Source organism: Oncorhynchus kisutch, linkage group LG2 (genome assembly GCF_002021735.2).
Source record: "Oncorhynchus kisutch isolate 150728-3 linkage group LG2, Okis_V2, whole genome shotgun sequence".
Taxonomy (NCBI): domain Eukaryota; kingdom Metazoa; phylum Chordata; class Actinopteri; order Salmoniformes; family Salmonidae; genus Oncorhynchus; species Oncorhynchus kisutch.
This window is the reverse complement of record NC_034175.2, coordinates 72,054,306-72,069,861: the sequence shown is the minus strand read 5'-3', so window position 1 is coordinate 72,069,861 and position 15,556 is coordinate 72,054,306. Positions and strand designations below refer to the sequence as shown.

General features: G+C 41.0%; 1 protein-coding gene across 1 annotated transcript; it reads right to left on the bottom strand.

Annotated features, from left to right (window-relative positions):
* Nucleotides 1-3,052: 3,052 nt before the first annotated feature.
* LOC109903366 (SLIT and NTRK-like protein 5) lies at nucleotides 3,053-15,102 on the bottom strand. Its single transcript, XM_020500020.2, has 2 exons — nucleotides 14,478-15,102; nucleotides 3,053-13,989 (listed from the first exon to the last, which is right to left on the bottom strand). The coding sequence occupies exon 2, from the start codon at nucleotides 13,938-13,940 to the stop codon at nucleotides 11,364-11,366; it is 2,577 nt and encodes an 858-aa protein (XP_020355609.1). The 5' UTR covers nucleotides 13,941-13,989; nucleotides 14,478-15,102; the 3' UTR covers nucleotides 3,053-11,363.
* Nucleotides 15,103-15,556: the final 454 nt, after the last annotated feature.

Genomic DNA, 15,556 nt, shown 5'->3' with positions numbered 1-15,556 from the left:
ATGCACAATGCAATTGGCACAGATTTTTATCATCTGTCATAGAGACGGCACCAGCCTACGTTGATGAGCGAGGCTTTGTTCTCCACCGCGAGACTAGCTGAAACGTTCCCTGAGCAGGAAACCTCTAAGATACAAACTGCTTCCTATTCTTGGTCTTCAATAAAGCACCAGAATTTCCCATCTGCTCATCCTATCACGTTTTCCCATTCATGTATTGACAATAGTCTTTGATCGTGAACTTCTAAATCACTGTCCCTGTTAATTGTCCCCCGTAATTACAGGCCAACTAGCGTGCCAGGCTGTGATAGGAGTTGATTGTAAAGCGGGCCAAGCCAAAATATGGAAATGACATGGCAGACAACTGGCCAAGGAAGGGACTGATAAACAGAGGATGAGCCTAGGCCATGGGAAGAGCAGAGGTTCATGTGAAATGCATGAATCTGTAGGGCATCATGAGCAACACAGTCTGCCAGTCAGGGAAATAAAATAAGAGGTGGAATATTATTTCAAAGTGTAGAATAGCATGGCCTTTGAGAACCATTTCAATGGCATAAGTATGAGGCGGAGAACGTGTTGAATTCTGACTCAAAACCAGCGGTAGTCACAGTGAAATAGACAGGACAACACAGAACACATCACAGTCTCTAAGCCTGCAAATCAAATCCCTAAAATCCTTCTAACATAAACATTTTACACAGCCTAGTATTTTGTCTTTCAACAAAGTCCTATTTTGATTCTTGACATCAAATATGGTTAATATGTTAAGTTTGAGAAGTATAAATGGCAGAGGATGAGGGGGGAATTGTGTCACTCCCCTCATGCTGGAAGTCCTAAGCCAGGACGAGCCCCTATAAATATCACCATGCCTCACACCTGCTGTGGCAAATGTGCTGGCAAGGTGTACGCTAAAATCCTGAATCCCTACCAGACTTGCTAAGCCGGTAATTAACATTCCTCTCCAACAACTTAAAATCACAAAAAGATGAATAAACATAGAAGTGCACGCACGCACACACACACACGCACGTGCACCCGTACACGCACGCGCGCACACACACACACACGCGCACACACACACACACACACGCGCGCGCGCACACACAGGAACAGAAAAAGAGTTTAAGGGAAAGGAAGATATTCGGGGAGACAGATAAAGGGGATCAACATACAAGCAACCAGAGATAATATTCTGTTTTTACCAGTGAGACTTGACTTTCTATCCCTAAACACAGAGTGATCTCAGTCATAAAACTCCTGTTGTACTTAGCACAAGTGTCCTTGTAGAAAAAAAAAACTAAAAAAACTAAGCACATTTGAGATATTTCTCCTTGGGTGAACACTTGCAGTCATATGCTGTCTTCTCAGTGCATGACACATCTCCTCATGCTTACATAATGTAGATCTAACCCAAATCCTCTCTCCAGAGCAGTACTGTGATCTTCAAGGACTAAGCAACATAACAGCAGCAATCTTCCAAACAGAGTCAAGACTATTTCATACTGGATAAGGGGGACATTAAAATGTACACTTTGTTTCTGATTCTTGAAATATATATATATATATATTTTTTTTTTTAAATGTATAGTTCTGCATCCTTAAATCAACAGGATTTTATATATATTTATTTTAAATCAAATACATTTTAATCAAGAGACTAGCATGCAAGTCCAGCTTTTAACAAGGGAGCGCATCAGACTCATTATAATAGACCGAAAAGATTTCAGATGTAGAGATGATCAATTCTATCACTTTTCAATTGGAGCTAATTGCAAATTAGCACACATAAGAATAGTTATTGATAAATTCCACACTAGAACAGATAAGAAGTATTACTCTGTCCGTCAGGTCTAATTGGACGTTTCCATGGATACCATGCCTGAGGAAACCCATCTCTTCTAAGAATAGAGAGTGTATTATTTGTGTCTTTCTCCGTCCACGGATGTAAACAGTGGCCGCTGTACAAAGTGTACAGTTGTTGACAGAACAGACATCAGTTATACATCAGTTATCTGTCTTCACACACAGAAAAAATAAGCTTTGAATAGAAAATCCCCAGTTTGAATGTCGAAAGCAGTTTCAGTTGACAATATATTAATTCTGATGCTACACATTTCATCACCTCAATGACTTTGGACATAATAGACTAAGTATTTAGGCGGACTTCATCCAGAGTCCAGAAAAAAATGAATGTTCGTGGTATCTAAATATAAAATATAATAATAAATATACACATATTTATGAAGATATTGGCTAATTCTCATATTGCAATAACATATTTCAGAACAATTGGAATATAAAAAAAACAATTATATTTGTGTCTACATTCAGTTGGTAAAAGTTGATTGCAATATGATTGATTAAGAGAAAGACAAAAATCCCTATTAGTGTGTGTGGTGCCTCGTCTTAAGTCAAGTATTTCATTACCACAATGACTTTGGACATCCTGTATTTCATCTTGACCCTGCCAAAATGTCAGGTGAGGCCTGAGTGGAAGCCATTTTGTCAAACTACCCAGACAATAGGAGGCAAAAACTGATCACTTTAAACAAAAATAAACAGTACACTTTTCGAAAACAAAAGGTGCTATCTAGAACCTTAAAGGGTTGTTCGGCTGTCCCCATAGGAGAACCCTTTGAAGAACCCTTTCTAGATGCAGGTAGAATCCTTTTGGGTTTCATGTTGAACCCTCTCCAGAGAGGGTTCTGCTTGGAAACCAAATTGGGTTCTATCTGGAACCAAAATAGGTTCTCCTATGGGGACAGACGAAGAACCCCCCCCCCTAAGAGAGCATGATAAAGCAACATTGATCATGTTAGAGTATTTCAGATTATGCAACATAATTCATTGTTTGTACATTTGGACTTGGATGAAATCCTGAGAGCGAAGTAAAACGGTTTATTTGAAGTAATCTTAGTAATGCAATGAAACATGCCAGTGGTCTTTTGCGGCAGTATTTCATAACCAAACCTCCCGGTGAGCTATGGCATGTACTACTTCGAACATACTGTTACCACAGTTTGAGGGTGAAGGCAAAACAGAGAAAGATACAGAATTAATGCACATATTTTATTAATTGGCTAACAATAGGAGAAACATCACTATTTAAGATACATTTATCTCTGAGCTCAAATCTTATTTCCAAGTTGCATTTCCTCTCATCCAGCGTGTTTCCACAATAAAAGCCCGGCTCTCACTGAAGCAGGAGATGCAACTAGCACATTCTATTTACAAAGTTGAAGTCGTAATGTATAATTCATCAAATCACTCACATATGAAAACTAAAAAGGAACTAGTCATAAAAATAAAAAAAAGTACTTAAGTAGAACACTCGCTGGACCTAATTTACAAAACATTTAAGATTTAAGAAAACTTAAGAAAACCCTCAGAAAAAAACATCAATGATGTGTACTTCGTACAAACTGGTTGCATGAGTCACATTGAGTTGATACAACTGCTTTGATATACTTGAATGTGACACAAAAACATTGTGTGTGGCATTTATTGGCTATTTGCTTTTGATACATACAATGTATAGGCTCACTCTATATGGACATGTTAAATCAATACAAGTCAAGGAGCAAGTGGGACAGGAATGACAGTAAATCATGTGACTTATTAATTGAACTCTTGGCATATGATTTCAAACAAAAACAAGAAAAATGCCACAGTGCGATAACAGATACAACAACATGCATACAGGAATCAAAACACATGTCTAACTTCAACCTCATATGTCAATACGGAAAAGTAAGATGGACAGGACACACATGAACATGTTAATACCGTGCAAATGCATTATAGAGTTTCTTCTTTGTGCTTTTTCAATTTTTTGTTTTGTTATCCCCCCCCCAATAAATCTGCTGAAAAGGCAGCTTTTTCAACTAACCCAATTGGCCCAGAAATTGATTAGTATGCATTATTTCTGAAGTCCAGACTGCCTTTCAGCACAGACTGAGCATTATCTGACGTTATCCCATCACAAGCTTTAAGAAAGGCCAGCAACACAACATAGTATTCTGGAACTAGAATTTCAGATTCTCTGTTCTTCTCCATTATGACCAACATAGCATTCTGGAACTAGAATTTCAGATTCTCTGTTCTTCTCCATTATGACCAACATAGCATTCTGGAACTAGAATTTTAGATTCTCTGTTCTTCTCCATTATGACCAACACATGGCAACGGATCCAGATGGATTACCAGGTGGTGTACTCAGTCCATGCGCTGATCAACTAGCAAGTGTTTTCACTGACATTTTCAACCTCTTCCTGACCCTGTCTGTAATACCAACGTTTCAAACAGACAACCATAGTCCCTCTGCCCAATAAGGTAACCTGTCTAAATGACTATCGCCCCGTAGCACTCACATCGGCAGCCATGAAGTGCTTTGAAAGGCTGATCATGGCTCACATCAACACCATCATTCTAGACACCCTGGACCCACTCCAATCCACATACCGCCACAACAGAATCACAGATGAGGCAATCTCTATTGCACTCCATACTGCCCTCTCCCACCTCGATAAAAAGAACACTTTGGGCTCCTGAGTGGTGCAGCAGTCTAAGGCATTGCATCTCAGTGCAAGAGGCATCACTACAGACACCCTGGTTTGAATCCAGGCTGTATCACACACAACTGACCTGGGTTTATACCGGTGGAGGCCATCATTGTAAATAAGATTTTGTTCTTAACTGACTTGCCAAGTTAAAGGAAGGTTACATTTTAAAATAAAAGTAAGAATGCTGTTCATTGACTACAGCTCAGTGTTCAACACTATAGTACCCTCCAAGCTCATCACTAAGCTCAGGGCCCTGGGGCTGAACACCTCCCTCTGCAACTGGATTCTAGGCATCGTGACAGGCCGCCCCCAGGTGGTGAGGGTAGGTAACAACCCATCTGTCACGCTGACACTCAACACGGGTGCTCCTCAGAGGTGTGTGCATAGTCCCCTCCTATACTCTCTGTTCACCCACGACTGCTTGGCCACGCACGACTCCTTCATTAAGTTTACTGTCGACATGACAGTGGTAGGCCTGATCACTAATGACAATGAGACAGCCTATAGGAGGAAGTGAGAGACCTGGCATTGCGGTGCCAGGACAACAGCCTCTCCCTCAATGTCAGCAAGACACAGGAGCTGATCGTGGACTAGAGGAAACGGAGAGGCGAACACATTATCCACGCACACCAACACAGTTGTGACGAAGGCACGACAACACCTCTTCCCCCTCAGGAGGCTGAAAAGATTTGGCATGGTTTCCCAGATCCCCAAAAAGTTCTACAGCTGCACCATCGAGAGCAATCTTGACTGGCTGCATTCATTCTTGGTGTAGCAACTGCTTGACATCCAATGGCAAGGCACTACAGAGGGTAGTGCGTACGGCTGAGCTCTATGCCATCAGGGTCCTCTATACCAGGCGGTGTCAGAGGAAGGCCCTAAAAATTGCCACCCAAGTCATAGACTGTTCTCTCTACTACCGCATGGCAAGCGGTACCGATGCACCAAGGCTGGAACCAACAGGACTCTGAACAGCTTCTACCCCCTTAGCCATAATATTGCTAAATAGTTAACCCAACCAATCCTGAGACCCCAGACAAAATCAGTTTTTCATTTATCTGACTTTCATATATCTGCATGTCCAGCCCTTGCACAGTATTTAGTCTCACAATGAAGTGGTTTACCATTTTCTTTTCAGGACAACCAGGGCCACAAGTAGAACACAAAACAATTTGACATAAACGGCTGCATTCATGAGTTTTATTGTATTGCAGTGTTATAGACACTATGTCCTGGTATTTCCTATGGTCTTCTGTGTAGAAGGAACCCCTTACAGTATAATAGACACTATGTCCTGGTATTTCCTATGGTCTACTATGTAGAAGAAACCCCTTACAGTATCATAGACACTATGTCCTGGTATTTCCTATGGTCTTCTGTGTAGAAGAAACCCCTTACAGTTTCATAGACACTATGTCCTGGTATTTCCTATGGTCTTCTATGTAGAAGAAACCCCTGACCTTCTAACACCTCGTGTAGCTTGTGAGCATCATAGAGCAAAACATGTTACATGTGCATGTGATAAGGACACATCTTTTGGGATTCGCCCTTGTCTCATCAACACCGCTCTAGCTCAGCCCCGAACGGATGCAGAATAATGAACAGGAAAAAAAATACTACCCAGAATTCTGTAGCTCAAACACACAATGTTCAAAAGGGGTTAGAAGTCCTAAATCACACCGGCGCGACAGCGGGACTCAACGGGTTACCCGGGACTATCTGCATTGAACCCCCTTTCACTCTTGACTCATACGCTGCTGCTATTGCTGATTATTTACCCTGTTACCTAGTCACTTTACCGCTACCTATATGTACATATCTGTATATACTGTATTGTATTCTATACTACGACACTGAATGTTAAACAGCCATCTAAAGCACATCAGAGGCTGCTGCCTATAGACATAGATTAGGAATCACTAGCCACTTTAATAATGTCTCCATATATTGCATTACTCATCTCATATGTTTAAACTGTACTCTATACTATTCTACGGTATCTTAATGTAAATATTGCATCACCCATCTCATATCTACAGTTGAAGGCGGAAGTTAACATACACTTAGGTTGGAGTCATTAAAACTAAACCATTTTCAACCATTCCACAAATTTCTTGTTAACAAACTATAGTTTTGGCAAGTCGGTTAGGACATCTACTTTGTGCATGACACAAGTCATTTTTCCAACAATTGTTTACTGACTGATTATTTCACTTATAATTCACTGTATCACAATTCCAGTGTGTCAGAAGTTTACATACACTAAGTTGACTGTGTCTTTAAACAGCTTGGAAAATTCCAGAAAATTATGTCATGGCTTTAGAAGATTCTGTTAGGCTATTTGACATCATTTGAGTCAAATGGAGGTGTACCTGTGGATGTATTTCAAGGCCTACCTTCAAACTCAGTGTCTCTTTGCTTGACATCATGGGAAAATAAAAATAAATCTGCCAAGACCTCAGAAAAATTGTAGATCTCCACAAGTCTGGTTCATCCTTGGGAGCAATTTCCAAAGGTGGGAAGGTACCACGCTCATCTGTACAAAGAATAGTACGCAAGTATAAACACCATGGGACCACGCAGCCATCATACCACTCAGGAAGGAGACGCACTCTGTCTCCTAGAGATAAACATACTTTGGTGCGAAAAGTGTAAATCAATCCCAGAACAACAGCAAAGGACCTTGTGAAGATGAAGGAGGAAACAGGTACAAAAGTATCTATATCCACAGTAAAACAAGTCCTATATATAACCTGAAAGGCCGCTCAGCAAGGAAGAAACCACTGCTCCAAAACCGACATAAAAAAGACAGACTGGGGTGGCAGCATCATGTTGTCGGGGCACTTCGCTGCAGGAGGGACTGGTGCACTTCACAAAATAGATGGAATCATGAGGGAGGAAAATGATGTGGCTATATTGAAGCAACATCTCAAGACATCAGTCAGTAAGTTAAAGCTTGGTCGCAAATGGGTCTTTCAAATGGACAATACTAAATACTAATTCAAATACTAATTGAGTGTATGTAAACTTCTGACCCACTGGGAATGTGATGAAATAAATAAAAGCTGAAAGAAATAATTTTCTCTACTATTATTCTGAGATTTCACATTCTTAAAATAAAGTGGTGATCCTAACTCACCTAAAACAGGGAATTTTTACTCTGATTAAATGTCAGGAATTGTGAAAAACAATGTATTTGGTAAAGTTGTATGTAAACTGTATATACTGTATCTTAGTCCAATGCTGCTCTGATTATATGTATTTATTATTAATCCTTACTTCGATTTACGTGTATATGTTGTGAAACTGTTGGATATTACTTGTTAGATGTGCAGAGGCACTTGCCGTACCCCCTGCACACCGAGTCGGTACTGACACCCTGTGTATACACTGAGTATAGAAAACATTAGCAACACCTTCCTAATATTGAGTTGCACCCCTCATTTTTGCCCTCAGAACAGCTTTAATTCGACAAGGCATGTACTCTACAAGGTGTCGAAAGCGTTCCACAGGGATGCTGGGCCATGTTGACTCCAATGCTTCCCACAGTTGTGTGAAGTTGGGGTTCCCGAGTGGCGCAGCGGTCTAAGGCCCTGCAAGTGGCAACACTACAGGCCCTGGTTCAAATCCAGGCTGAATCACATCTGGCCATGATTGGGAGTCCCATAGGGTGGCGCACAATTGGCCCAGCGATGTCTGGGGTAGGCTGTCATCGTAAATGATAATTTGTTCTTAACTGACTTGCCTAGTTTTAAAAAAAGTTATGTGGACCATTCCTTATACAAACGGGAAACGGTTGAGCGTGAAAAATCCATCAGGTTTGAGTTATTGTCACGCTCAAACCGGTGCACTTGGCACCTGGCACCCATTCAAAGGCACTTATATATTTTGTCTTGTCCATTCACCCTCCGAATGGCACACATAAACAATCCATGTCTCAATTGTCTCAAGACTTAAAAATCCATCTTTAACCTGTCTCCTCCCCTTCATCTACAATGATTGAAGTGGATTTAACAAGTGACATCAATAAGGGATCAACGCTTTCACCTGGTCAGTCTATGTCATGGAAAGAGAAGGTGTTCCTAAATGTTTTGTACACTCAGCGTACAAGGTATCATTCCTCAATCTGTATTTATTCCTTGTGCTATTATGTTTCTATTATTTTTCTCTCTGCATTTTTTGAGTAGTGCCCGTAGGTAAGCATTTCACTGTTAGTCTACGACTGCTGCTGTTTTACAAAGCATGTTAGATGATTTGATTTGAGAATGGTCAATTTCATTACATTTACTAATCTTTACACAATTATTTTTCAACACTTTGAATAGACATCATAACGTAATAGACCACAGTCAGGTTGCTGGTTTGAATCCCCTTGTCGACTAGCTGAAAAAATCTGCCAATGTGCCATTGAGCAAGGCAGTTAACCCTAGTTGCTGTGGATAAGAGTGTCTGTTAAATTACTAAAATGTCAAATGAGAGGTGTAGGGTTGCAAAATTGTGTTACTTTCCCCAAAATTCACAGGTTTTCCAGAAATCCTGGCAAAAATATTCCAGGAAGACGCAGGAAATCTGGAATACTCCAACCAGGATGTTTGGGAAAGTTACTGGAATTTTGCAACCCTAGCTTGGACCATAACTAAAAAAATATGTCTAACAATTAATTCAAATTTAGATTCGACAGTAATACCCCAAAAATATATTTAAGTGATCAAACATGTTTGACATTCACCAAAAGTTATTTTGCATCCGAATGCATTTTATATAGAGCTATGTCTAGCGATATGAGGGATACATGTATTTCAGTTTATTTGTTGACAATGATAGGGGAGAGTGGGGTAAATTAGGCCAAATGTGTAATTTGAGCCACCCTTGTTTGTAGGAAACAATACACAAAGTGAATAATTTGACCAAATATTTAGGAAGAGGTCATCATTTCATGGAGTCTCTGAAGGAAGAAACCACATTGGAAAAAGTGGTGAACAACAATAAACCTAGCATGAAAGTGCATCCTTGTAGCTGTGTGGGCTAATATAGTCTAAATGTTTGCCTTGGGGTAAGTTGAGCCAATGGCCATGGGGTAAGTTGAGCCAATGGCCATGGGGTAAGTTGAGCCAATGGCCATGGGGTAAGTTGAGCCAATGGCCATGGGGTAAGTTGAGCCAATGGCCATGGGGTAAGTTGAGCCAATGGCCATGGGGTAAGTTGAGCCAATGGCCATGGGGTAAGTTGAGCCAATGGCCATGGGGTAAGTTGAGCCAATGGCCATGGGGTAAGTTGAGCCAATGGCCATGGGGTATGTTGAGCCAATGGCCATGGGGTAAGTTGAGCCAATGGCCATGGGGTAAGTTGAGCCAATGGCCATGGGGTAAGTTGAGCCAATGGCCATGGGGTAAGTTGAGCCAATGGCCATGGGGTAAGTTGAGCCAATGGCCATGGGGTAAGTTGAGCCAATGGCCATGGGGTAAGTTGAGCCAATGGCCATGGGGTAAGTTGAGCCAATGGCCATGGGGTAAGTTGAGCCAATGGCCATGGGGTAAGTTGAGCCAATGGCCATGGGGTAAGTTGAGCCAATGGCAAGTTGAGCAAATTAAAGTGTTTTATTCCTAGGCATAATGCAAGACATTATTGCTGGGACATGAAGTAACAGCAGGGGCTGCCCGATGTTAAGTGTTTTAACAAGTACAAAGCGTTTTTTTAGGTGTTAAGCCTGTGTTAAAAGAAGCTTAAAATAATTAAAAGACAAAAAGCGATTGTGATGAATTGTGTTTGGGAAATGAAGACAGACATGGCTTTAAAAAGGTGGTGGCAATATTTAATTCAGTAGGCGTGTTAATTTATCCTGTCCCGTGGCTGAACTTTCCCCATACTTGGGGTAAGTTTTGCTAAAAGAGACCACTTTTTTTGTACAAGCTATGCTTTCAAAACTGTAATGTTTACATGAATTTGTATTATTTCCAGGGATACAAAACATCCTGAATATATATATAGATATCTTTGTTAGAGTGATGCTGAATGTAAAAAATGGCTTAACTTACCCCACTCTCCCCTATTGTGAATAATTATTTCATATCTCTAAAGATAAAAAATAAAAAAATAGGGAAATTGAGGATTGCCTCCAAACTGGAAAAAGAAGTGGCTATATTGTAGGTATAATGGCAAATGTCTTATAACTTCTTCACAATACAGTAGTTACATACCTGCAAAATTTTTACATACAGCTATACGGCCATGGTTATTTACATATTACATAGACAGACTATATATATATATATATATAGTCTATCAGAAAGTGACATCATATTCGTTGTTGACCTGTTCCTGTCAATCAGTGCAAAGTCATAAAAACAAAAACAGAAGAATTACATCCTCAAATACTTGTATAAAAATAGATAATTATTGAAAATTATAAACTGTACCACCCCAAATATCTGTTATGAAGTATAGATGATGCATTTATCTTTTAAAAGCATTGTTTAGCCATATAGCTGATGATGATGATGATGCATACAGAAGCCAGTTGAGCCTCTCATTTTTAAAATTGCAACAAGCATACGTAAAACTGCATATTTACATAGTTGTTGGCACAGAGATTGGATAACTTAAAAAAAAAATAAAGTTTCTCAAAGCGAGACTGTAATTGATCAAGAATAAACAAGCTAACGGAATACCTATTGCTTTACGCTGTTAAGGGAAGCCTCTGCATGTCTGTATAGTTTCAAAAGATAGATCCACACATTTTTCCAACATGAGCACAGATTGCCCCAATGCAACTACTCAACCAGTCAAGGAAGAAAATCAAGTCATTCAAAACTGGGTGAACGTGGTACGTTTCTCAAGAACTTCAAGGTAGTCGGGATCACTATGAAGCTTGGCTTTCAGTTCCCAGTACTCACTTATGTTAGGTTCAACATAAACAGCACTCGGTGCTGTGCAATACAATATTGTCTGCTGTATTCTTTCTGGGTGCATGTATTGATGTCTGACATTAAAGTCTGAGTTATACTGATTTGATGAATGGGCAGTATGCCTGCATGGTAAAGTATTGCTGTAGGGTGACGGCTCGTCTGGGTCTAGGACATCGTCTTGTAAAGGGGAGTGTTTGTTGAGTGGAGTACTAACACCATATTCAGCGCTTATTGCGTTACTACCCGCCTCTTCTTCCGAGTGATTATTCAGAAACGTCACATTCAACTGATCAAAGTCTCTGTACCCATCTACTGATTTGTTCTCCATTGGCCGATACACTGTGGGGCTACAGACGGTGTTTTTGCACGTTTGTTCAGTGGGAGAGGGGATGTACTCATACACATGCCCTGCAGACGTTCTGACTTTTGGAATGGATCCCTTTTTGTAAAGACCGTACTCCATGTTCAGCGAACTAATGCACGCGTTCATGGAGTTATTCTGCTCATTTAGTGTCTTTTGACGTCTCTTCTTCACAGCTGCAAACAGTCCCGCAGCGACAAACACCGAAACGATGAACATCAGGAGCAGGGCAAGGATCGTAACAGACAGGGGAACACTGTTGATCTGTGTGTCGTAATCTAATGATGTTTCTATGGTGATGGTGCTCCCGGGAACAGATTCTTCCGAAGGTGGGATCATGGACGCAAGGATATCAGAGTTATTTAGGCAGAAATGAGTTGTCTTAATGTATCGCATATCCTCCCCGAACAGCTTCTTAGGGGAGCCACAGATGACATTGTCCACAACCGTGCCGCTGCTGAGCTGTTCCAGCCACATCTTCATCTTCATGACGGAGCAGCCGCAATCCCAGGGGTTCTCGAACAAGTCTACCTGCACCAGTGATGTCAGTTGACCCAACACGCCACTGACAGGCAGGCTGCGGAGGTGATTATTACGAAGATTTAGTCTGGCCAATGTCAACCCATTAAAGATTCCCCGGGGTAAGGTCTTCAGGAGGTTATTATTTAGGAAGAGCAGCTGAAGGTTGGAGACATGCTGAAAGGAGTCTGAAACAATTTCTCTAATGACATTGTATTCTAAATATAGGAACTGCAGACTCTCTAATCCAAAGAACATATCGACTGTGAGACGGTCTATCAAATTCCCATTCAAGTACAGCCTGCGTAAGTGTGTTAAATCCCCAAAGGCTCTGTCATGGATGTGAGCGATCCGATTGTTGCCAAGGTGAAGCAAATCTAATCCAATCAATTCAACGAAATCTGATCTCCGCACCACAGGGATAAAATTCCCTGTGAGATACATCTTTTTGGGATTGTAGGGTTTGGGATTTAAGTCAGAGATTCGCTCAATCTTTCTCTCTTGGCAGTTAACATTCAGACCAAGGTCTGAAATTTGGAGATTGCAAGTACAGGCAGTAGGACAGTCCAAAGGCATTGGGGATTTGGTTTGATATGAAACTATTTGACCATAGTTTTGCGGTTTATTGGAGGGGATGCGAGATGTGGGTTTTGACTTTAACTTGCCTGACTGGCGAGGTCCCTTGGTGGGCCTTGACCGGGATGTGAATGAGGCTGTGACTGAGGCTCGTGTGGTCCTAAAGTATGCATCGGTGGTCTGATGTGCCCGGGGACGCATCTCATACTCTGCAATAGCTCTCCTGGGGCACAGTTCCTGTTTAGAGACTTCATCAAGATCTCTCCCATGAAGCCGGAATGGAAACTCACAGACCACATCACCCACTAAAGCGGTGTAGGATATGCTCTCGAGCCAGGCCTTCAGTGCAATCAGCTCACAAGAGCAGTTCCATGGGTTCTCCTCTAGTTGTAATTCCATAATGCTGTCCATGTGTTCCAAAAGACCCAAATAAGGGAATAGTTTCAGTTGATTCCCCCTCAGGTCAAGGTGAGTCAAAGGGACATGTTGGAAAATGTCAGTGGGAAGAGTAGAAATGATGTTGTCATTTAAAATCAGGACCTCCAGACGATGCAGTTTGCTGAAGGCTTTTGGCCCGACATGGGCGATGGAATTGTAGTCTAGCTGAAGATATTCCAGACTTTCAAGACCGATGAAAATATCTTCCGTCAAGGCATCCATTTTGTTATTGTTGAGATGTAATCTTTTTAATCCTTGAAGTCCATTAAAAGCTCCTGATTCAACTATGGATATGTCATTGTTGCCCAGATGCAATATTGTAAGCCCATTGTATTCAACAAAGTCATTGGTGGAGAGCCTCTTCAAAAGGTTCCCCGTGAGCAGTAAATTATATGTTGTGAAGTACACAGGGCTAACTTCAGAGAGATCGACTATTCCTCTACTTTCACAGCCCACAGTCAGTATCCCCTCTTTCTCCTCACAGGCACACAATCTTCGACATATCTCTCCATAATTGTCAAACATCTCAACGATGCCCACTGATGTAGTCACCAACAACAGGATTGCAATCCAGTGATGCATTATCCCTGTGTTGACGGCTAAACTCACACTGTTGTGCTGCCGAAGTAATCTAGAAGAAGAAGACAAACAGGTCAGCTGACTAAACATGCTTTAACGTCATACTCATGAGTCCTCAAACAGACTGTAATTAGGAAATGCACCTGCCCAAAGGTAACTTCTGGTTGCCACAGAATGACCCAAAACTAACTGAAGGAGAAAAATAACAGGATTCTTAATGAAAAACCTTGACATTAATTAAACTCCACTAACACCAGTCAGTACCATATCATGTAAATGAATAGTGAACAAGGGCACACCAATAGTCCATACTCCAGCCCAGTGTGAAAACATTAACTATTAAATTATCATATTATTATGAAAATAAGGAAAACATGTCATATGCAACCAAATAGCCTTGATGTTCAAAACCCACAATCAAAACAATGTATACACTTATTTGAAAAAGGATGATGCTATTGGCACATAAACGTAGCATCAGCATGCAATGCAAACATCTACATAGATGTTACATCTACAATCATATTTAGAAATTCTTACCTCACTCACGGGTAAATATGAACGTTCCTTGTTAGGTATGACAACGTATGCTCCATTGTACGACTTACTAATGTTCTACGACGCCTGTTTATTATGAACACATTTGCCTCACTAATGCACCAAAGAGGATAAAAAGAAGAAATGCTGATCAACCATAACTGCCAAATGCCTTTCTCTTTTCATTGCGCGTTGTGCCGGGGTGGACAAAGCTATGCCTGGTAACAAAGTTGCTTAATCGGTCTCCCTGGATGAATTGCACTCTCTCTCTCTCCCCCTCCCCCTCTAGCTCTCTCTCTCTCTCTTGGTCTTTCACATACAAAAACGAATCCTGTAAAAATCCTTGATCGCACCTGGAATAACTGCCGTTTGTAAGGGTGTTACCCTGACTACTACATTTTTCATGAACATAAAAAGGAATCATCGGTCGACCTGTCACTACGCTCAACTTTTATACTGCACACAGATACACCTCCCTGGCATTTCTTATCAAATAGCCTGCAATTTTCTGCCTTCAATGAGCTACTATCAAGGGGCATAGGATACGACCATATGACGATAAACCTAAAGATAATAAGCACATCGAATTGTAACGTTTTGCAAGTGTCCTCCATTCACCCACCAAAGTCTGTGAAATGTCACGTAATTTACGTAATGCAATACAGACGCAAAGATATACATTTAAATCGACGTCTTACCCACACCTCCAAAAGGCGTTACACTGCATGGATACGGATACCGTTCAAACGTGATCAGTAATTCATTGGCTTGCAAGTGTTTCGTGTCCTCGAGTGATAAAGAGTGAACGTATTACCATGTTTCACAACCTGAGCGGTTAAAACTGAGGACCGTCAATTAGTTTACTCACAAAATAATGAGACTAGCAAGGGAAACCGCGATTTACGGTGCCCATGCTTTGTTGGAGAAGCAGCTGTAACGATATGTCATCAGCACACTGAAAAATGAGGCTACATTGAACTTTTCACATGAAAATACTCACATAGTGTACATTCCTCTGAGGTACCTACCCCTCTTCTCCACACCCAAATGCCAAATCGTGAGAAAGAATAACCCCCTCAAGC